General features: G+C 48.8%; 2 protein-coding genes across 2 annotated transcripts; one reads left to right on the top strand and one right to left on the bottom strand.

Annotated features, from left to right (window-relative positions):
• Nucleotides 1-231: 231 nt before the first annotated feature.
• On the top strand, nucleotides 232-1,197 carry LOC148056961 (olfactory receptor 5F1-like). The gene has a single exon (XM_087746833.1). It carries the CDS (start codon nucleotides 232-234, stop codon nucleotides 1,195-1,197), a length of 966 nt encoding a protein of 321 aa, XP_087602959.1.
• A 12,542-nt stretch (nucleotides 1,198-13,739) lies between these two features.
• Nucleotides 13,740-14,678, bottom strand: LOC148056960 (olfactory receptor 10AG1-like). Its single transcript, XM_087746828.1, has one exon. It carries the CDS (start codon nucleotides 14,676-14,678, stop codon nucleotides 13,740-13,742), a length of 939 nt encoding a protein of 312 aa, XP_087602954.1.
• Between the last annotated feature and the right edge of the window lie 9,082 nt (nucleotides 14,679-23,760).

Raw genomic sequence — 23,760 nt, 5'->3', positions numbered from 1 at the left:
GTTCTGGAGAAAGAATCCTTTGCAAGTGTTAGACAAAGGTAGAAAGACGACAACAAATTCTCTGAGGACTCAAACTGAAATGTAAACCAGAAAAATCAGGGGGTGAGAAAGGCTTGAAGGACTCTCTCTCTCTCTGTGCTCTCTAGGAGGGAGACTGCAAGAAAGGAAAGAAGCAGAGAAGGCAGGATTCCTGTCATCCAGAGTGTGAAATAATCACACTCGGTTTTGGTCATGTTTCTGTCACAGCAGGATGAACTGAAATTCAGCATGGGAGCAGAAAATGAAACTGCAGTTACTGAGTTCATCCTAGAGGGTTTCTCAGGGCTTGATCAAAGACTACAGCTATTTCTCTCTCTGCTCCTTCTGCTCATATACCTGACAACAGTGATGGGGAAGGCAACCATCATTTTCCTCCTGGGTGTAGATCACCGCCTGCAAACCCCCATGTACTTTTTCATCAGCAATCTGGCCTTCCTGGAAATCTGGTTCACATCCTCCACAAGCATCAAATTGTTTGTGATCCTGAGTTCTGGTAGGAGGACAATCTCACTAAGCAGCTGCTTTGCCCAGTCCTGTTTCTATTTTGCCCTGGGCTGTACAGAGTTGGTTTTACTTGCTGTCATGTCCTTTGACCACTACGTTGCCATCTGCCATCCTTTGCGTTATGCTGCCATCATGAAGCCTCAGCTCTGCATCCACCTGGTTGTTGCTGCTTGGGTCATAGGCATCACAGCCTTCAGTTACTGTCTGGTCCTCCTCTACAAGCTGACTTTCTGTGGCTCAAACAAGATCCACTCCCCCTTAATCAAATTGTCCTGCTCTGACCCCAGCCTGCTTTGGAAAACAGACTCTATTTTATTATCGTTTATCATACTGGGTTCCTTATGTTTAATTCTGGCATTTTACATGGGCATCCTTTTCTGTATTCTGCACCTGCCAGCAGCTGCTGGGAGGAAAAAAGCTTTTACTACATGTTCTTCCCACCTCACCACCTTGGCCATTGCATATGGGAGCTGCATTGCTCTCTATGTGCGTCCTTCCAGAGATGTTTCCTTGGAGACAAACAGAATTGTGGCTTTGCTGAACACTGTCCTGTACCCACTCTTAAATCCATTCATCTACAGTCTTAGAAACAAGACTGTGCTATTGGCCCTGAACGAAGCCATTGCCCGTGCAACAACACAGCTTTTCCCCTAATCCTGATGCGTTTCTGGACAGCAATTCCAATGAGCTGCTATGTTAAATATGCTAAATAATACCAGTGCATAGGTATGTAACCTGCAAATACAGATGCCTCAGGAGATGCATGTTCTTGTTGGGTTGCGTTAGGTTAAGTGAGAAGAAGCTCATCTGCACACACAAAGACGGCACTATCGATGGCAGGAGGAGTAACTCAGTTAACACCCTGCCCCAGCTGCTCCCAGAGCCATCACAGGAGAGCCAGCAGCTCATCAAGAGCCCATCTCCACAAAGCGAGAAGAGCACAGAGGCACCGTGGCAGTTGGGAACCCAGATGACAGGCTCCTGAGGAAGGAACATCTTGTCCCAGCTCATTCCAGGGTTGCCCTGGGAGAGCTGTCAGCCCCATTGTCCAGGTGTGAAACCCACCAAGAGGAGTCACTGCGAGCAGCTCTCTGGATCACCATTTGGACTAAGGGAATTGTTGCCTAGGGGCGTAGGACACATTATGGGATGCAGGGGAGGAGCATTTTTGGATTGCACAGCACTTGTTACGGGAAGTTTAGGGGAGGACCCTGACCAGTGCAGTCTGTCTCTCTTCTGCGTCACCATGTGAGCACGGGGGATGAGTGCAGCAACTGGAGAAGGACCAGGGGGTCAGACAGCCCATATGTCATTAGTGCCAGCAACTGAGAGACCGGAGTGGCTGGACTTAAGAGTTTGTGTGTGTGTGTGTGTGTGTGTGTGTGACTGGGGTGGTCTGTAGCAGCATCTGGAATGGGGTTGCAGCCTCAGGGGCTCATATGTCCAGGAGTATGCAACTGGGGAGGCTGGTATCCAGGGCAGCTACTGAGGAGACAGAGCGTCTGAGCCCAGCTGCTGGAGGGATCCACCCTGTAAAAGGTATATATATAGAACAGAACAGAACAGAGGAGAACAGAATAGAATAGAATCGAACAGAATAGAACAGAATAGTTCAGTTGGAAGGGACCTACAATGATCATCTTGTCCAAATACCTGGCCACTTCAGGTCTGACCAAAAGATAAATCATGTTATAAAGGGCATTGTCCAAATGCCTCTTAAACACTGACACGCATGGGGCATCGACCACCTCTCTAGGAAGCCTGTTCCAGTGTTTCACCACCCTCTTGATAAAGAAATGCTTCCTAATGTCCAGTCTAAACCTCCCCTGGTGCAGCTTTGAACCATTTCCCCGCTTCCTGTCGCTGGATCCAAGAGAGAAGAGTTCAACACCTCCCTCTCCACTTCCCCTCCTCAGGAAGCTGTAGAGGGCAATGAGGTCATCCCTCTGCCTCCTTTTGTCCAAACTCGACAAGCCCAGTTTCCTCAGCTGCTCCTCAGACGACATTTCTTCCAGCCCTTTCACCAGCTTTGTTGCCCTCCTCTGGACACATTCAAGTACCTTACACCCTTCTTCAATTGTGGGGCCCAGAACTGCAGACAGTACTCCAAGTGAGTCTGCACCAGTGCTAAATACAGCGGGATAATCCCCTGTCCTGGTTTACAGCTGGGATAGAATTAATTTTCTTCCTAGTACTTGGTAGAGTGCTGTGGTTTGGAATTAGGATGACAATAATGTTGATAACAGACTGATGTTTTAGTTGTTGCTGAGTGGTGGTTATACTAGTCAAGGACTTTTCAGCTTCCCATGCTCTGCCAGGTGCACAAGAAGCTGGGAGGGAGCACATCCAGGACAGCTGACCCAGACTGGCCAAAGGGCTATTCCATACCATATGAAGTCATGCCCAGTATATAAGATGGAGGAAGTCGGCTGGGGGACAGTGACTGCTGCTTGGGGACACTCTGGGCATCGGTCAGCAGGTGGTGATTGTGCATCACTTTTTTGGTATATTCTATTATTATTATTATTATTATTATTATTATTATTATTATTATTTATTTATTTATTATTTCTCCTTCCTCTGCAGTCATCTTTAAACTGTCTTTACCTCAACCCAGAGGTTTTACTTTTTTTTTCTGATTGTCTCCCCCATCCCACTGTGGGGGGAGGGTGAGCGAGTGGCTGTGTGGTGCTTAGTTGCTGACTGGGGTTAAACCACAACATCCCCTCTTTTGAGCCCCTCATTATACTGCACCCCAGGGTGCGGTTTGCACTCTTGGCTGCCAGGGCACACTGCTGACTCCTGTTGATCCCCCTGCCAGCCAGCACCCCCAGATCCCTCTCTGCAGGGCTGCTCTCCAGCCACTCCTCTCCCGGTCTTTCCTTGTGCCCGGCATTATTTCATCCTAGGTGCAGAATCCAGCATTTGTTCTTGCTAAACATGGTGAGAGTTGCCTCTTCTGGGTCATGGATACAGCCTTTCGATTGCACAGGGCCCAGGAACGTTCCCTGTGCTGCCCCAGTATGTCCCACTGGCCTTTAGGTAGGGTATGACCCCTTCACCACTGCTCTCTCAGCCTGATCATCCAACTGGTGTTTCACCCATCTGTTTGTCTGCCCTTCCAGAATGTAATGTCCTAACTTGGCTACAAGAATAGTGAGGGAGAACACGTCACAAATCTTGCTGAAGTTGAGGTGACCAACATCCACTATTGTCCCCTCATGCACAAATGCAGTTACTTCATCATGAAGGCAGTCAGCTTGGTGAGGCATGCTTTACCCTTTGAAAGCCCATGCTGACTGCTTTTGGACACATTCTTCTCTTTAAAGATCCCAGAAATACCACCCAAGAGATATTGATGGCTTACTCCTCACCAAAGTGAGCTTGTACAGCCTGTGGTTCCCTGGGTTGCTCCTTAGCCTTCTTTCAGTGATGGGCGCAACATTGCTTTGTCCTCACTCACAAGAGACCTCTACCAATCGCATGACCTTTCAAAAGGGATATTCCACAGAAATATCCATCTTCCCCTGTAACTTCATTACCACTATTCTGCCTGTTATATTGCTGTATTTAATTTCTCTAATCGTTCATGTATTTTCACCTGTCCTGATACAATAACCATTTCTAAAGTCATCTTACCAGTAGACTGTGTAGACAAAGGGCCTTTCCATTATCCTCCAGTTTTCTCCTGCCCTTACTCTTTGTTCATTCAGATACTTCTCACCCATGCTGCTGCTTTGAGCTTCAGGGACTAAAAGCTTGCCTGTCCTTCAGTAGGACAAGTGTCTGTTTAGCCAATTCTTTAATTATGTTTATCTCTACCTTTCTGTAGCTATGTATCTAAAACATTTCTCATAAGATTATCCCTTGTAGAAAGGCAACCTCATTACAGGTAGCTTGTAAGTAGCATATGCTCGAGGAGCGTATTTTATTGTTTATGAAACTTTATCATGCTTCATTTTCTTTGCTTGCCAACAGGAAAAATCCTTCTGTGCCTGTGTGCAGCCAGTTGTCTAAGGAGATGAGGTGGGAGATGGTGCAATGGAGCTGTAACATTCAGCTCCCAGAGGTCAGGGAAGTCTGATGTCAGGAAACTGATGTAAATCCCAGGTGGCCAATGAGAGAAATGGTGAGGTTGAGGAAGGGAGGAAGCAAGGGGCAAGGTTGTCACTACAGTGCCAGACCTCAAGGGACTGCTTTTCCTAGCTGTCCAGACTGCCTGAGGACACCCTCGGCATCAATACCAATTGGAGAATGCTGCTATCATCTCTGCTCTCAACTGAAATGAATAAAATATAACCTTTAAGAAAAGGATTTTTATTAGGTGCACTTGGAAATCTTCCTCCTTAACTACACTATGAAATGACTCTACAATTAGCTGAACAAGTTTGGAAGAGTTGAAGAAAATCACAGGAAGAGAAATACCTCGTTAGGCCTTTCTGTATTTTAATGAGCCCCATGCTGTAGTTGGCCCTGTGCCCGTGAACCTCAGATCCTGAGAGGAGACTGAACAAACCTCTCAAGAAGTCAAAGGCAGAAGCAAAACCTTGAAGCATTGATTGGCCCCACTGAGGGCTGTTCCGGATAAAGGCTAGGAATTAGGGTGAGTAATAGGATGAGAGTAAGCACTTATGGTTTGGGGCTTTGGTTTAGGGGTAAGGTTTGAGGTTAGGGATTAGTGTAGTGGATTCCTGTCAGGGCGAAGGGTGCCATTTAGGGGTAGGGTTAGGGCTTAAGCTTACTGGTTAGAAATAGGGTAGATGCCGAACATGAATGTTTTCTTAGTATCACGGTGGCATCAAAATTACCCAAACACATCTTTCCTCTTTAAAATCTTTTGTCTCTGTTGGCCAAACCTCTCTTCCCTCCACCAAATCTTGTCCCAGCTGCCCCTGACCTCCCCACATCTTTCACCTTGTTGGGGGGAGCATTGTGATGGCTTTGAAGACCTCAGAGTATCTCTCTCCCCACAGCTGCCTGGTCAGAAATGACCTCACAGCCAGCATCCAAGGGGACACAGTGTGCTGCTATGCTGGACAGGCCTCTTCATAGCCTACCCAGCAGCCTTGAAGGCAGGTGATGTCTTCCACTACCCCGAGATACCCAGCCTGCCTACCAGCTCATGCTGCAGAAGGTCTCCCATATGTCCTGTGACACGTTTCTGTAGACAACCGGTACCAAATGTGGTTTTGTCTCGACATTGCCGCTGTAGCGCCATCCAGCGTCGTGCTTCGAGAAAACCCTCTTCTCCACAGTTTTGAGAAAAACAACCTCGTGCGCCTGCACAGGGACTAAAGGCGCAAAAAGAGCCAAGGCAAGGACTAAAGGTGCGAAAAGAGGAGAAGCGGGGGCAGCATGTCCGTGGCAAACCGCACGTACACATTTGTGATCCGCGCATGCATGAGAGCCCCTATATAAGGAGCACACGTGACCCTCGGTGGGGGCGTCGGCAGCGCACGAGACCATTCCTTCCGTTCCTGCACCCTCAAGGACCACACCTCCCCCCACTTCAGTCCCCGACGAAGCCTGAGGCCACCGAAGACCCAGCGGAAGATGATCGGACTCGAAGTGGTGGCGATAAACTCCTCCTTCTCTTTCTTTCTCTTTCTCTCTCCCCTATTCTTTTCCCCTCCTCCCTTGCCCTCCCTCCTCCCTCCGTTCTCTTCTCCCCTCAAATAAAAGTAAAAGGTTGTATGACATCTGACCGATTCCAGCGTCTTAATCTCGTCCTTGGGATCATATCAAAACTCCCCCGACATTGGATTGGGACATTTAATTGGCATCACGGACAGGATCCCTTGAGATGAGAGTGTCATACAACCTTATTTGTGTGCTGCGCGATTGTGTGTGAACGAGACGTACAAACCAGTACGAAGCGAGTGCGGAGTTCCGATCCGCGGTTCTGCTCTCCTGAGAGGGAAGCAGCCGGAGATGAACGAAGCACAAGGAAGGAGTGGGCGTTGAGACTTTGCACTGAAACGCGTGTACTAGTTTGTGATTTGAGCTCCTGAGGGAGTATAAGGGAATCTTGAATTTTATGGTGTGACCCCCTCAGGATGATATCCCCTTTGTAGGCTCTCCTCTGTCCTGTAGTAGTTTGTGATTTGAGCTCCTGAGGGACTATAGGGGAAACTTGAATTTTAGGGTGTGACCCCCTCAGGATGATATCCCCTTTGTAGGCTTGTCTTTGTCTTGTAGTAGTGTGCGGATTGGTCCCCTGAGGGAGTATAGGGGAAGCTTGAATTTTACGGTGTGATCCCCTCAGGACGGTATCCCCTTTGTAGGCTCTTCTCTGTCTAGTAGTAGTGTACGGTTCGGCCTCCTGGGAGCATATAGGGGGAACTTGGATACTGAAGCATGACCCTCTCGGGATGACACCCCCCCCCTTTGTAGGAACTTTTTGGCATTAGTTTGTGTTTTGGCCTCCTGGGAGTGCATAGGGGAAACTTGTTTTTTCTAAGGTTTGACACTCCCGGGACGAACTCCCCTTTGTAGGACATGGCCGCCCAAAAGGCAGGCGATTCTTGTGAAGAGATGGAGAAATTATATGAGTTTTTAGAAACATACCGCTCTCGCCCCTCACCCCCGGGACGAGATTGGGCACGGGACCACTGGTTCCAACTGCAAAGTGTTATGGAGCGAATAGCGGTCTTGCATAAAGAAGCTAGAGTGAAGAAGGGGAAAGGGAAAGCCATTGTTTGTGCTGTGTTAGGAGCGTGTCTGGCGGCGGTGGAGGACAAGAAACAAGCGCCCTGCCCATCGGAGGCTGTGGCTGCTTCGTTACAAGCGGCGATAGCACCGCTGCGAGAGCAATTACTAGAGACCAAATGGGCACTAGATGAGGAGAAGTGCCAAAATATGATTTTGAAGGAGGAGCTGAGGGTTCAGCTCCTGAGGGAGGCAGACACCCCTGCTGAGGCAGAGGTAATGCTGGAGGAGAAAGGGGTACGCCAAATCTATCCCCAGAAAGATTTAAAGCGATTAAGAGATACTGTGGATACCCCCCCCCATATGTGCCCACTGGTAAGACAGAGTACATATACGAGGACGATAGCGACAACTGTCCCCAAGTTGTAACCAAAGAAATCCCTTTCACCGCCACCAAACTGATAAACTCCGAAAGGATTTTGCTACAACAGCAAGGGAGTCCGAAACCGAATACGTGTGGAGGGTATCCCTGTCGGGGGGGGACGGGATCATGCTATCAGAAAAGGAAGCAGAGGGGTATTGGGGCCCAGGCGTCTTCCTCACAACGGGCGATCGCCGAGCCCCATGGTCTCTGACCCAGAGGGCCACATATTGGGCGGGGGGGCTGAACCCATTAGAGAGGGGGGATCCCCGAGCTATAACTGGTTCGGTCGATCAACTATTTGAAAACGTACAGAAGGCGGCATGCCTGCAAATGATATATGACCGGGACCTTAAACCAAATCTAAGCTCTCCAATGTTGCTACCGGTAGACCCTGAGTGGCTGATGCCGCTAATAAGAGGACTCCCCGACTCGTTAAAACCTATCGGGATCCAATTACAGGGGAGAATTCAAAATGTGCCTCGCGAGGAGTGAATCGCAGCTGCCCTGGAGGGAATGGTAACCCCCGAACAGCGGCAGTGGGGGAGCAAGGTGTGGACCTGGGGCGAGATAGCTCAGGAACTAATAAACACGGGAGGAAATATGGGCCAGTAGGCAGAACTCACCAAAAGTTAGAAACCAGGGCCATGTGGGCAAGCAAAGCCAGCAAATAAATCGCTGGCTTTTTCAGGGGGAAGCCCCGACCTAACAAAACGGGAGAAACACTCGATCTGACAAGGACTGTGGTAAATGGGACTGCAAAAAGGTGTGCCCCGAGACCTAATGGATGGGCTCCCCACCAAAAAGTTAAAGCTCCTGGTGCGGAGGTGGTCCGGGCAAGGACCCCTCCCAAACTGAACCCGCCTTCTGTGCCAGCATTGGACAGGGAGGAAGGGTTTAAGAAGGATGAAAAGAGTGGCAGGAAACTAAAACCTCCGCCCCCTCAGGGTGAGGAGGGAGGTGGAGGGGGGATGTTTATCAGACAACTCACCTGCAATAATAAAGGAGACCTACTAAACCCCACCAACCGGGATGGGCTGAGCGGGTGGGGGAGGCAGTGGCCAATGTCAGTAATCGCTGGGGTACAAACGGGTGCCTGAAAACTCTAGCATTTTGTCCACAAGCCTCAACCATGGTACCCGTCTCTCAAGACTCTAATTCCCCCAGTGCATCATCTTACTCCCCCGGCCAGCCGGTTCTGGTCAAGCTTCCCACCGTGGGAGCTGTGCCTCTCATGTTAGATACCCCCCTAAACAAATATACATGGAAAGCGAAAGATACCTGTGGGAGAAGCCACAAAATCCATACCAAATGGATTATTCCCTCCTTCTAACCCCAGGAGCGAGTTTTGTTCCTATTTCTGTTTTTTAAGGGCGGCGATGTGACCATGATGCACCTGCTACTTTGGATCATTTTAACTCAGGGGCACCAACCCATTAGAATATTCCACTGTGTATATCAGTTTTTATAATTGGTGGTACGTATGTGTGCATACATGTTTGTACTTCATTGCAGCTCTATGAATAATTCAAGATTTAATATTTATGGCAAACAGGCTAAATATTAGATGTTTCAATGCACTACAGTCTTTATGCAATAGTACAAAGACATCCAATTGTCTGGTGCATGTTTAAGCATATATATGTGTGTGTGCTTATTTAAGAAAAAATGCCCAATAACTTTCCAATGATACCTGTTTATGTTAGACATTTCAAGGATTTCAACCTATGATTTACTATGTATGTCATTCTTACTTTTTGATCTTCCTCTATTTTCATCACTAAATACTCCTGTATATGGGAAAACTTAATAGCCAAGTAACATGAAATGTACTTGCTTAGAAAATGCAATTGTTTAGTTTTCTTTGCAAAAAGTAAATATTGAATGTTCACTACTCATGGGGCTTGGTATTGTACCGGCCGAATAAGGGATGGGACAACCACCTTTTTCAGCCCTCTGGGTGACAAAGACACAACTTATTTTCAGTTTCCACCGGGGAAAGATGGGCCATTTGCTCAAGGAAATAAAGCCAAAAAAGAGCATTATTGAATCTGTGGGAATATGGCATATAAATTCTTACCCGTGGGGTGGTCGGGAGTTTGTTATATAGGGGTCATAAGGGCCCTATATTTCCTCTTGCCAGAAACTGGTGGACCCCAACTAGGCGTAAAGGTGTATGGTAACCTCGGGGACAGAAGTATTGCCCGTAAGACGCGATCTACCAAGGTAAATTTAGGTGGGACACAAAAACGAGGAAATGACAAATGGCTCCCCGAGCAAATAATTGAACATTATGGGCCAGCAACCTGGAATCCTAACGAGCCCATTGCAGGGGCAAGAGAACCAATCTATAATCTAAATCGAATAATCAGACTACAAGCAGCCCTAGAAATTATCACCAACAAAACCACTGACGCCATAGACCTATTAACTCGACGGTCTCAACGGGTGCGTGCGGTAATCCTTCAGCACTGTATGGTTTTAGATTGTTGGCAGAGGAAGGAGAGGTGTATGGAAAATTAAATATCGCTAACTGCTGTCTAGAAATGATGACGTGGGAGAAGTAGTTCTCCAATTGATCCAAAATAGCCCAAGTCAAAACTGGAGCGGTTGGAACGGCGATTTGTGGTCCTGGTTACCAGGGGCACCATGGGTCAAACAACTAATATTGTATTTGCTATGTGCAACTGCCACCTTACTGTTCCTACCCTGTATAATTCCCTGTTTTATTCAATTAATTCAACACGTTGTGTCAAATATGCAATTTGTTCCTAACGTTCCACCTGATGGTGTAACAAAAATCTGTACCATCCATCAGCCACAACCAACCTCATCATTTAAACCTGTCCCCAATTCCTTCTAAAGGAAGAAATTGCATATTACCAGTTATTGTTAACCCCATTTCCAATGTTTACCCTTCACAGTTGAAGAATTGTTAAAGTTGTTCGAGAACGAGCTTGCATTGAGCAATACCTCAGTTCATCTGTGTTAAGACATTCCTTCACCCGGAACAATGTTATTCCCTTTTTCCTTCCCACAATTTTCCTCCACCCTTATCCCCAACTCTCTCGACTCTGCGTTTTCTTTCTTTCTCCCTTGTTTTCTCTTTCTCCCTCTCCCTTATGCCACCAAGCTGCAATGTCGAGTCACGGGGTGGTGTAGAAAACCAGTACCAAATGCAGTTTTGTCTCGACATTGCCGCTGTAGCGCCATCCAGCGTCGCACTTCGAGAAAACCCTCTTCTCCACAGTTTTGAGAAAAACAACCTCGTGCACCTGCGCAGGGACTAAAGGCACGAAAAGAGCCGAGGCAGGGACTAAAGGCGCGAAAAGAGCAGAGGCGGGGGCAGCACGTCTGTGGCAAACCGCACGTACGCATTTGTGATCCGCGCATGCGTGAGAGCCCTTATATAAGGAGCACACGTGACCCTCGGTGGGGGCAGCAGCAGCGCACGAGACCATTCCTTCTGTTCCTGCACCCTCAAGGACCACACCTCCCCCCGCTTCAGTCCCCGATAAAGCCTGAGGCCACCGAAGACCCAGCGGAAGATCATCGGACTCGAAGTGGTGGTGATAAACTCCTCCTTCTCTTTCTCTCTCCCCTATTCTTTTCCTCTCCTCCCTTGCCCTCCACTCCTCCCTCCATTCTCTTCTCCCCTCAAATAAAAGTAAAAGGTTGTATGACATCTGACTGATTCCAGAGTCTTAATCTCGTCCTTGGGATCGTATTGGAACCTGCCCCGACATTGGATCGGGACAATGGGGTTGTTGTGACCCAAGTGCAGGACCAGGCCCTGAGCCTTGTTCAGTCTCATACAGTTGGCCTCGGCCCATCGATCCAGCCTGTCCAGGTCCCTCTGTAGGGCCTTCCTGCCCTCCAGGAGATCAACACTTCTACCCAAGTTGGTGTCATCTGCAATTGTCATAGGACAATTCAGGGTGGAATGGTCTTGTACTCAGGAGGTCTCTAGTTCTACCTTTGGCTCCAAGCAGGGCCAGCTCTGAGGTCTGGGCAGGTTGCTCTATAAATGTCAGCACCCCTGTACAAAGTCTGCCACCATTACGGAAATGGAGACGAGGCATTTGACCAGCTCCTAGAACCCAGGAATGGGTATGCCATGCCTCCTGAGATTCCCAGGGACACCTAAGCTTTGTGTGCAGAGAGGCGTGAGTCCTCCTTTGGTGTCCTGGCCAGTTTCCTGGCAAATGCGGTGCTTTAGGCTGTGGAGAGAATCAAAAGAATAGTTTTGACCAGGTTAGGTTCATTTTTCATGCTGAAATGCAGGGCAGATGAAGGGAGCTCAGAGCTTCCAGGCTCTCTGCTGCCCAGTTAGGACTTCAGAGACCAGAAATACAGGTAACGGTGTTGTGTCAGTGTCCAGCACGTGAAAATGTTGGCTTCCTTTGTGCCTTTGCGCTAACCTGGCATCTGTCCCTTGGCTGCCTTTGGCTAAAAAAGAAGCCGCTGCCCTCTTCCACCCTCTCCTCCACAAAACAGGGAGAAAAGATAGGAAGCAGGGGTAATTTAAGGGCAATACTGTCTAAGAAGTGTAATATTTAAATGTAATATTTAAGTGATAACGAAGAGCTAGCAGTGAGAGAAAAAGCACTGTTCTAAGAACTTCATGCCAGAAGCTAACTACTGAGCACTTATGGCTATTTTCTCAAGTAAAAATGAATGTTGGGAATGAAATTAAAGTGCTTCAATTAATCATAATGATGAATAAGAAGGAACTCCCTGACAGCACTGTGCTGTACCTGTTATTATAGTGAGAGTACCACTCATTCCTTAGACAGCCTTGAGAGCTGCTTTATTTTTCTCATTTCCAAAGCTCAACCTACTCAGATCGTCAAAGGACTACCTCAAATCTCTGCGACCCAAATGTCTCCAACCTTCTCTCATCAAAGGTCTTTTACCCCAGGACGCTTCTCACGATCACTTCAATACACTGCCCGGTCTCTATTTTTCATCTGGGTGAAGTCAGGGTATTCCTTTGCAAAGCCTTCCCCACAAAAGCCTTTTCTACGTGCTAATCCCCCTTGGTGTCACCTCCTGCTGGCTACAGCTGCATCCTCTTTCTGCAGAGCTCCATGGGATGGGCAGTTTTCCTGTTTCTTCTGCCCATTCACCTTCACAACCTTTTTGGATTGTCTGCGTATCAAATACTGTCTCAGGAAACACATTTATCCCCCACAGTTTCAGCTCTTCCCAATTGTGCTCATGATTTTAAAAAGCTGCATGAAGAAAAGGAACAGGGGGATGTTTGGAGCGATGGCGTTTGTCTTCCCAAGTCACCGTTATGCGTGATGGAGCCCTGCTTTCCTGGAGATGGCTGAACACCTGCCTGCCGATGGGAAGGAGGGAATGAATTCCTTGCTTTGCTTTGCTTGCACACATGGTTTTTGCTTTACCTATTAAACTGCCTTTATCTCAACCTATGATTTTCTCTACTTTTACCCTTCTGATTCTCTCTCCCATCCCACCGGGGGGTAGTGAGCGAGCGACTGTGTGGTGCTTAGTTGCTGGCTGGGGTTAAACCACGACAAACAGAAACTCCAGAGGTCTCTGGGCCGCTGTTCCAGTGCTGGACTGGCCCCCTGGTGATTTTTTTTTTTTTTTCTTTTTGTTCTTTATGTCAAGTTAGTCAAGCATTACACAACTCAGTGCAAGACATCATAGCAGGGGAAGATGACCTTCATGTCTTTTAACTTTTTGAAGCTGATCCCACACGGGGACACTGTAGATAGTCCGTGGCATCTAGCAAGTGATTTCTCAAGCCTGAGGGTAGTCATCTCTTCATCGGTTGTGTCACCCTCTGGGCCCTGCTGACTACTGACCATGCTTGGACTCTTTCCCTTGAACGTTACGTTGGTCAGACACAGCTTGAAGTAGCTATTGGCATCACGCTCTTGAGGGGCACTGAAGGTGCTCTAGAGTACAAAGATATCATGGTGGGGCATGGCGTAACAGGAATGCCTCAGGAGACCTCTCCCCTTCTTGAGGAGGATGAAAGCCAGGCTGGAGGCATGGTTTTGTCTGAGCAAATATGGGATGCTTTGTTCAGGCAACCACATAACCCAGCGGGACTTTTGGTACTGCTTGGGACTATTTTACATCCTCGGTAGCATCACTTTGTCCATAGGAGTCTCCTCAAGGCAATTCTCACTTCCTTATTCCTCAGGCTATAGATGACAGGGTTAAACATGGGGGTCACAACTGTGTAAAACAGGGCAAGGTATTTGTCGGTGTCTACCGAATCCCTTGACCGTTGCTTTAAGTAGACAACTGTGGCCGAGCCATAGAAGAGCGTCACCACCCCAAGGTGTGATGAGCAGGTGGAATAGGCTTTGTGTCTGCCCAGACCTGAAGGCATTTTCAGAATTGCCCTAATAATCTGAACGTAAGAAGTAACTATTAAGGAGAAGGGAAGGATTGCGAAGAGCAGGATGATGGTGTACAGCATCACTTGGTTCCAGAACGTGTCTGCACAGGCCAGTTCCAGCAGAGGGGGGACATCGCAGAAAAAGTGATGGAGGTCATGGGATGCACAGAAGGGCAAAGTGAACACCTGGTAGGTCTGTCCTACTTGCACTGGTACGACAGCCACCCACGACCCCACCACCAGCCTGATGCAGAGACCCCTGCTCATGACGAGGGTGTAGTGCAGGGGGTCACATATGGCTATGCAGCGGTCATAGGCCATGGCAGCCAGAAGAAGGCATTCAATGCTGCCCAGCAAAACCAGGCAATACAGCTGGGCAGCACAGCCCAGGAAGGAGATCCTGCCATCTGCCCTCAGGAAACCCACCAGCATTTTTGGCAGAGTGACTGATGTGTAGCAGATCTCCAGGATGGACAAGTTCCTCAGGAAGAAATACATGGGGCTGTGAAGGCTTGAGTCCACCACCGTGATGAGTGCAATCAGGCTGTTCCCTGTGAGGATCATGAGGTATATGACCAGGAATATTGTGAAGCATAGGCCCTGCAGGCCGGAGGGGTCAGAAAATCCCAGAAGAACGAATCCGGATCCAACGGTGTGATTCTCCAAGCCTTTTCTTTGGGGCATTTTCCCTAGACAGAGCAATCCAAACAACAGGCTCTTAGAGGATGCTAATGGCCTGTCCACCATCCCACACACTTCAAGCCTAGAGAAAGACTAGGAACATCAGCATACACGTGATTGCAGGATTAGATGAGCTGGACCAAGATCTGCCTGAATGTTTGGAAATCTAACATGGTTTGCTTGTTGCAAGGGGAGGGTTAAAAATAGGAAAGAACAGAGTCCTTGAGCCTGAATGACTGGGTTTTTCAATATGGGCAAAAGAAACTTGACTTTCTTTTTAGAGCTGAATTTCTTAAACAGAATACCTGGTGAGAAATGAGAAAAAAAGGAAGAAAAAGGATAAATACTCACCCCTTTCAGAACAGTCTGGCTTACGTCCCTTGTCCAGATCTTGTAAGAGCTGCGTTGAATCTAAGAACATGAAGAAGAAATAGGGCGAAAAGGAGGAAAGGGATGAAAAGGGGAAGACAAAGCAAGGCAAGACCAGGCAAGGAGAGGCAATCAAAAGAAAGTGAGGCAAGGCCTGCCTTGATTCTTAGATCTCGACGAGAGAGATTCATCCCAGCTCTCCTCACATGTAAGAGCTCATCCCCTGATGCGGTGTCCGCCCACAAACATCTGGGAGACTATTTTAGACCTGAATCATTACTTTTTACATGGTGAAGCGTGAATCCCATCAGAAGTACAACAGGCTTCTATCTGCCAATGACTCTTGTGACACTGATGCATCCAGGGGACATTTGAACAAGACGGATAAGCCGCAGTTTATGCATAAATCTCAAGTTTTCAGGGTGCTAAAAGACATTTTTATGCAAGCAATCAAACTGCTTGATGCACTTTTCAGTTATACAGAGAAGAAAATGATTAAAATTCAGTGACCTCCTTGCGATACCCAATTTTCCGGAGCAGGTCAGGCTTTTATAACTTCTGAATGAGTCCTGAATAATTCAGCATTCCTAAACTTGCTGCTCTGTTGCTTGGATTTCTGACAGCTTACAAATCCAGCCGAGGGCCCATTCGCTCTGACCCCAACCCTGCAATGCTCCCCACTCCCCTGCAAGCCCTCGCAGAAGCAGAGCGATGCTCTTGCTGCCTGGGGAACTGAGCCTTCCCTTTGCATTTCCCACCTTCCCAGAGCATAAAGCTGAGCACACTTGAGAGATGGGAGCTACAAGCAAGCAGCGCTGCAAAAGCAGGTTGCTTCTTCTGCAGAAGAGACTCAGCTGAACAATGTTTTATAATCTCAGTTTGACATGGGAAAAGAATACCCTCTTCCAGGCAGAGGACTGAGGATGCTGGCCATGTCTCTCCAGCTATCGCTGCCTCCCTTTGTGGAGTCTTCTTCAACTCAGATGTACTAAAGATGAGAACAGCCGGTCAGAAAACATGTGATAAAAACATTCAGACTAGCCAAGTGAAAAACACAGGGCGGTTTTCTCAAGAGAAAAATCCGAATTCACAAAAACACATGGTCCTGACAGTGTGATCCTTTTCCCAAGGTATTCCTGCCTTTTTCCTGTGAGTTTTTTTCCATCTCAGAGAGGTGCCATTCAAAATTCCCAAGATAAAATTAGGGTTTGCATGAGTGAAAAGTCACCATGATTGTTTTTCCAATCTACCTACTTTTTCATACAAATGTACAGAAAAATAAAATACTTCTCTGAAAAAACCTGCAAGATACCCACATTTATTTTAAATTAAGGCTTTCACTCAAAGCAACCATTTACATGCAGATTACCCACATACCAGCATCTCCTGCTTGTTTCAAAATGTCCTCAAACATACAGCCTGTTCTTTTTAACTCTCCGATGTCTCAGTGCTTCCCAAGATCATGGGTGCAGCACGGTTCAGGCTAGCTTTGCTCATGGGAAACTGACAGAGTACTTCTTAGATGGTGACTATCTCATGGGCGGCACTTTTCAAAGCTGAAAAAGCCCATCCCAGTGAGCCCAGCCAAGCTGGACAGATGCCTGCAGCTGCTTCTGGCGGTGTCTGTGCTGCCACACTATCTCAGCATTTCAGGGCATGCCAAAAGGGATTTACCATTGCCAGGAGCCAAGGGGCAGGAACACCCTCCTCAGTCCACGGTGCTGCAGGAGGCAGTGGTGACCTCTTTTTCTCTCCGTCATTCCCCTCAAAACCACCTGGCTGTGGCTCTCTGGACACATCTCTGTCATTCTCACCTGGTTATAAGACAGTTAGTAAGCAGCCTCAGGAGAGAAGGTGGGGATGCTGGTGCTGCCACTGCTCCTCCCTGGACACCCACAGCACCAGGAACTGTTTTAGAAAGACTGTCAGAATCACAGGCGCCAGCCTGACAAGCAACTTCCAGCATAACTATCGGTCTTTAGAAAAACTGAGACATGAGGTTTAGCTGCTCAAAGGACAAGTGCCAAACTTCTGGAAGGAAAAACAAACCAAACAAAAAAGGCAAGCAGGGAAGCAGAACATAAGCCTTTTCGGTCTGTGCTTAACTTCACTGTGCAGCAGCAGAAAAGGCTTCTCTGTACCTCCACCTCTCTGGGTCCCAACCCGTGCCTGTGGCCCATGTTATCCTCAAGACGGAGGTGGCCCTGAGAGGTTGAACTCTGACTGCTTGTGGTGTCTGCATGCTGGTTCACATCCAGAAAGAGCTTGGAGAGGAAGCTTGGGTTTGGGACATCTGCATGGGAGGAAAAAAGGACTCTGTCATGGCACTACACTGCAGATCTCTGTATCTGTACAGAATAATTTGGCCCCAATGCCTCAAGAATGGTTGACTGAGTCTGACCTAGGTAGGCTTGGTGGCTTTATAGCCAATAGCACAAATAATCCCACCAGAGGAAAGGATCTCCCACCATTGTGTGAGGTAAATGTAGTCCCTGATTCCTTGCTCTGAAACCCGACATGGGACTCAACAGCCTCCAGTCTGTCCTTTCAGGTTACCCAACAAAGTCAGGATGAAGACAAGAGGATCATCTCCCACCAGGACTAAAGGACCCAATGGTCAGGAAGGCTATGAAGTGCTGTGGCTTGGACAAATCCAGGCACTGCAGGGTGCTTTCCTCCTGTCAGAGCTGTAGGATTGTAAATCTGGAGAGAGACTGGGGTCAGCAGAGCTACTCCAGGAGGTCATTGCACAAGAAATATCCCACCCAAAGCCTGGTTCTCTACGTAACTAAGCTCTGATTAGAGCTCAACAGAGAAACAATGGACATGGTATATGAGAAATACAAAATGGTTCATCTGACCTGAGTCTGATTTGGGTGACACACAGTGGTGCCTACAGCCATGGTGCCTACAGCCTCCAGTTCATGAGGAAGCAGAGGGCAGCTGCTGCATGCTGCCAGGCCTTGAACCAGCACTGACAGGATGATACCAGGATGCTCGTCTGTCCATCCCATCTACCCAAATTATCTTTTTTTCTAATGCTGATACCATAGTAATCATTGCCTGAGACGATATTACAGATGTCGTTACACAGGTGCTGTTGGCTTTGCAAGATGCTTTAGGATACCTGTTAGGTTAGTCAGGGGTTGGGTTCAGGTTTGAGTTAGAATTAGAGTTAGGGTTAGGGTAAGAGTTATGGTTACACCTGGTTTAGAGTTAGACTTCAGGCTGTGGCTGATGTTCGTTTAGGGTTAGGTAAGGGTTAGAGTTAGAGTTGAGGTTTATGATTGGAGTAGTGGTAGGGCTAGTTTCGGGTAATGGTTAGGGTAAGGTTTAAGGTAAAAGGGCTAGTTCAGGGTTAGGTTAGGAAGCATTTGTCTTCCCAAGTTACCATGAATGTTCCCCCTTCCTCCTTCCTTCCCCCAGCTTTTTTTTGCTGAACATGACATCACATGGTATGGAATATCCCTTTGGTCAGCTGGGGTCAGCTGTCCCAGCTCTGTCCCCTCCCAACTTCTTGTGCACCCCCAGCCTACTCGCTGGTGCGGTGCGGTGAGAAGCAGAAAAGGCCTTGACATTGTGCAGGCACTGTTCAGCAACAGCTAAAACATCCCTGTGTGATCAACATTGTTTTGGTCACAAATCCAAAGCATGGCCCCATACGGCTGCTATGAAGAATCATAGAATCCTAGAATGCTTTGGGATGGAAGGGACCTTTAAAGGTCATCTAGTCCATCCCCCTTGCAATTGGCAGGGACATCTACAACTAGATCAGGTTGCTCAGAGGCCCATCGAGCTCTGAGCTCGAATCGAATGTTTCCAAGGATGGCACATCTACCACCTCTCTGGGCAACCCCTTCCAGTGTTTCACCACCCTCATTGTAAAAAAGGTCTTCCTTAGATCTAGTCTGAATCTACCCTCCTTTAGTTTAAAACCGTCACCCCTTGTCCTATTGGCCCTGCTAAAAAGTCTGTCCCCACCCTTCTTATAAGCCCCCTTTTAAGCACTGAAAGGCCACAATAAGGTCTCCCCGCAGCCTTCTCTTCTCCAGGCTGAACAACTCCAGCTCTTTCAGCCTTTCCTCATAGCAGAGGTGTTTCAGCTCTCTGATCATTTTTGTGGCCCTCCTCTGGACCCGCTCCAACAGGTCCATGTCCTTCCTGTGCTGAGGACCCCAGAGCTGGACGCAGTACTCCGGTGGGGTCTCCCCAGAGCAGAGTAGAGGGGCAGAATCACCTCCCTCACCCTGCTCGCCACGCTTCTTTTGATGCAGTCCAGGATACAGTGGGCTTTCTGGGCTGTGAGAGCACATTGCCAGCTCACATCCAGCTTTTTGTCTATCGGTACCCCCAAGCCCTTCTCGGCAGGGCTGGTCTCAATCCCTTCATCCCCCAGCCTGTGCTGATACCAGGGATTGCCCTGACCCAGGTGCAGAACCTTGCACTTGTCCTTGTTGAACCTCATGAGGTTCACACAGGCTCACCTCTCCAGCTTCTCCAGGTCCCTCTGGATGGCGTCCTGTCCCTCAGGCGTGTCGACTGCACCGCTCAGCTTGGTGTCATCTGCAAACTTGCTGAGGGTGCACTCGATCTCGCTGTCTATGTCATTGATGAAGATATTGAACAGCACTGGCCCCAGAACGGACCCCTGCAGGACACCACTCATCACTGTTCTCCATCTGGACATCGAGCCATTGACCACTACCCTCTGGGTGTGACCATCCAGCCAATTCCTTATCCGCCGAACAGTCCACCCATCAAATCCATAGCGTTCCAATTTAGAGAGAAGGATATTGTGGAGGACCATGTCAAAGGCCTTAAAGAAGTCCAGACAGATGACATCTGTAGCATTTCCCTTGTCCACTGATGTAATTACTCCATCCATTAAGTCCACATTACCTCCCCCGAAGGCCTCTTTTGACAGTGGATGGCCTTAGGTCAACAGAAAACACATTTTTGTGTCAAGCACAGATCCTAAAAACCCCCCAAGGCATTCCTTGCCCTGCACTTCGTTTGTCCATATTCGCTCACAGTGAGCCACACACTGAAGTCCCAAGCTCCATCGATTCACAGAGGGAAGCAAAGACACAAAGTGAATGAAAAGCTCTCTTTTGAATAGTCAAATCTGCTCTAACTGAAACATATCTGGGTCACAGGAGCATCTTCAAGTAGACTCTGCAGCATCTAGACCCACTCATTTCTCATTCTCCTCCAGCGCTGGACAGCTTGTGTGCAATTCTCCAGGCTTCCCTTTCTACTCAAGGAAGAGAAATCCGTTGTCTCACTGAGATGCTCTGGCCCACCCTGCCTGACCACCAGCTCCTGCTCCAGAAAGGCTCCCGTCAGCTCTGGGTCACATTGCCCAGTCCCAGGTGGGGGCCTCAGCTACCCCCAGGGATCTTGGAGGCTGTGGACGCCTCTGTGTGGGCAACTGCATCAACCCCTGGAGGGAGATGTTAGGCAGAAGTTGAAACATATGCAGGAAAGACTGCTGTGAAATGAGTGTGTAAGAAGTCTTCATTTTCACAACTTGGACGCTGGTCTGTAAATTCTCATTGTTTCATGGGCCATGGACATGGACCAGCAAGCTGGTGACGCTTTCTCTCCCTCTCTGTAAATACAGGTTTATACGTCCAGTCCCTTTTCACCGGTAACATTTGAGTTTGCTCCAGTAGCCCCTGATTTGCTTCCTCTCCACTCTTGGCTGTTTTCCTCTAGAGTCCTGCCTTGAGGCACAAAGGCCTGGGAGAGCTTGCTGGTGATAACGGAGACAAAGAGCACACAAAATATCTCAGATCTGTCTCTACCTGCTCTTTAGCAGTGGTCCTGTATTAGCTTTGCTCCTTCTTTAGCCGTCCCTGAAGTAGTAACAGCTTATTACGATGGTCTTGAATTGACTTTCAAGTTTCAAGTGTGTTAGCAGCTGTGCTAACAAGTTCTCCCAAGACCATCCAGAGACCTCCTGGGCTGTTTGCATGCTGCTGTGTTCCTCTTCCAGGAAATGCCAACGTCATTAAAGACCCCAGTGAGACCCAGGCTTCTACATCCAGAGACTTCCTTGCGGTGCCTATTGGTCTCTTCTCCCAAGTAGCAAGCGATAGGACAAGAAGAAGTGGCCTCAAGTTGCACCAGGGGAGATTTAGATTGGATATTAGGTAAAATTTCTACACCAAAAGAGTCGTCAGGCATTGGAACAGGCTGTCCAGGGAAGCTGTTGAGTCCTAATCCATGGAGATACTTAAAAGACGTGCGGTGCTTAGGGACGTGGTTTAGCAGTGGACTTGGCAGCGTTAAGTTGATGGTCAGACTCGATGATCTTACAGGCTTTTTCCAATCTAAATGTTTCTATGATTCTATGAGTCTATGACTATGCCCACTTTCTCACCCTGACTGAGGGTTCCTTGTCTCCCACCACGATGTCACAACTTCACTGGCGCCTCCTCTGACCCTCACTCACCAGGGCTCAGCCAGCTTTTCACTTGCCCCAGTAAGGAGCTCCAGACATCCAAGCAGCTTCTTCACTTTGAGGAAACCCAACTCCTGATCCTTCCAGGCTGTCTGTCCTGAAAAGTCTGTAGCCACCCATCGCAGCACCCCAAGCTGCGTGACTTGTCCCACCATGCCTTGGCAGTTACTCCATCGATGTCAAAAAGCACAGGCTCCAGCGCGTCCTGCCTATGCCCCTGGCTGAGGGCATCGGTGCCCGTTTGGGCTGTAGCACTCAGCTGTAGCACCAGGCCAAGCTCTGACTTGTCTTAGGGAAACCTGGCACCAAGTGTCCAGGACCCCATGTGGGCAAAGGCTTGGCTTCAGAGCAGAGACATGCCAGAGGGGTTGGCAGATGGAAACAAAGCTGAAACTGAATGCTAAGAGAGTGAGCAGACTGCAAGGACAGAGAGAACCAGGGCTGGGAAGGGCAGCCCTGGCAGGAAGCGGGTTATTTGTCAGTGGTGTCTGTGCTGCCCCTTAGGACCTTTGGTGGAGGTGAAGCTGGTCTCCAGGAATGACAAGGTGCTACTGACAGGCCCACCGTGAAAATGGTTTGTCTGTTCCTTGACTGTGTTTTCCTGGGGGGTGAGTAAAGGTTGATGGAGAGTAAAAGAAGTTTGAAAGGGTAGGCACATGCACGGAGACCCTCAAAGTGATGTTTCTCCTAACCATGGACTGCCCTACATCCACTGGATAGAGACGGGACAGGCCTTGCCCCACTGCAGAGCTTGCAATCAGTTCCTTGCTCCAAGGCACCGAATCTGCCTGCGATGCTGCCGCGTCTCTGACACACGCTCACTCTGAGTGGGGATGGCTTTCCTGTACAGGACCATCGCTGTCCCTGCCAAATGCCTGTGGCTGCGTGTCAGAGCCTTGGCACCTCACATGACATTACGGGCCTGGAATTGGCATTACACGGAATAACTGCCCTGAATTTGATCAGGCAATGTGAGAATGTTCTTGACGCCACCATCATTAGAGTCAATGGAGATCCAGTAAACGTGGCTGATGAAAAGACAGAGGGAAACTTAGCTCTGCCTATGGTACATGATTCCATTTCAGCAGAAGAATCCCTTCATAGGCTGCCCAGAAGGTAACAAATAGAGACAGGTTCTATCATCCTAAAAGGGGGCATCTGATGTCATTTCATTTGGCCAAAGATTCCCCACCAGCCTCCAAGAAGATGTCCCCAGATGCTGCCCTGTCTCTCAGCATTGCTCCACGAGGGCTTGCAGCTGGCTCCACGTACCTTGGAGCACCTCTGGAACTTCAGGGGTCACCAGGTCTTTGCATCTGAACACCTCAGTCCTGGCCTCCATCTCCATTCATGAGCAGGGGAGCTGAGCCAAGGAGCTCACATGCAGATGCCTATTGTGTGCGCACCTGAACTGAGGCAAGAGGAATCCCACCTCCTGTGGGTTTCTGCTGTGCATGGGGGATAGCTAAGTACTATAGACATGGAATGGGGGCTGAATCCCTTCCCTCAGCAGTGGTAAATGAGATCATTCCCTCTCCTTGCTTGGGCGTCCTGCCTAAAGATGGGACAATGATAAGGTGATTCTTGGACCTAACTCTTCTTCAGATGGGAGAAATGACACTGGTGGAAAGCAGTGTCAGTTCCCAGCTGAGGGAGGGAACATCAGAGATGCCTTCAGCCTGTTTCCCAGCAGGTTCCCCTGGAGCCCCAGGGACACCTGGAGGGAGCCCAGAGGGGCAGAGAAAGTGGTGCCTTGGGCTGGGCCTCTGCTGCTGAGCTGGGCTGGGCTCCTGGCACAGAGGGAGCTGCTGGCAAGTGGGCAGCACTGCAGAGAGACAGCTCTGCCCAGGAGCAGCTCCTCTGCAAAGGGCAGCAGGGCTGAGGGCGCTGCCTGCAGGGACTGAGAGGAGATCTGCGAGGCTGAGAGAGCTTAAAGGCAGGTGGGAGTGGGAGGAGAGCTCACTGGAGGAGAAATCTTCACAGCCCTCTATGTGGTAAGTCTCTGGGTGTAGGGCAATGCAGCTTCAGTTCCTGGAGGGACCATCAAAAGCTGGCACATCCCACAGCTTATGGGATCTGTCAGTATTACTCTCTTAGTTTCTCTAACGCAGAGGAGAAGGATGTGCTCCAGAGCACAGCTTACCTGCTGCACCATCAGAGGGACAGAACATGACAGCTGCCTTCTCCCGGGGATGGTTGTGGAGGTGTGCATATGGGTGTTCAGCCAGGGGTGCCCAGGGCCATCCTTCA

Source organism: Nipponia nippon, unplaced genomic scaffold, assembly GCF_047370975.1.
Source record: "Nipponia nippon isolate SJK-2023a ecotype South Korea unplaced genomic scaffold, ASM4737097v1 scaffold_109, whole genome shotgun sequence".
NCBI lineage: Eukaryota > Metazoa > Chordata > Aves > Pelecaniformes > Threskiornithidae > Nipponia > Nipponia nippon.
This window is presented reverse-complemented; position numbering and strand designations above follow the sequence as displayed.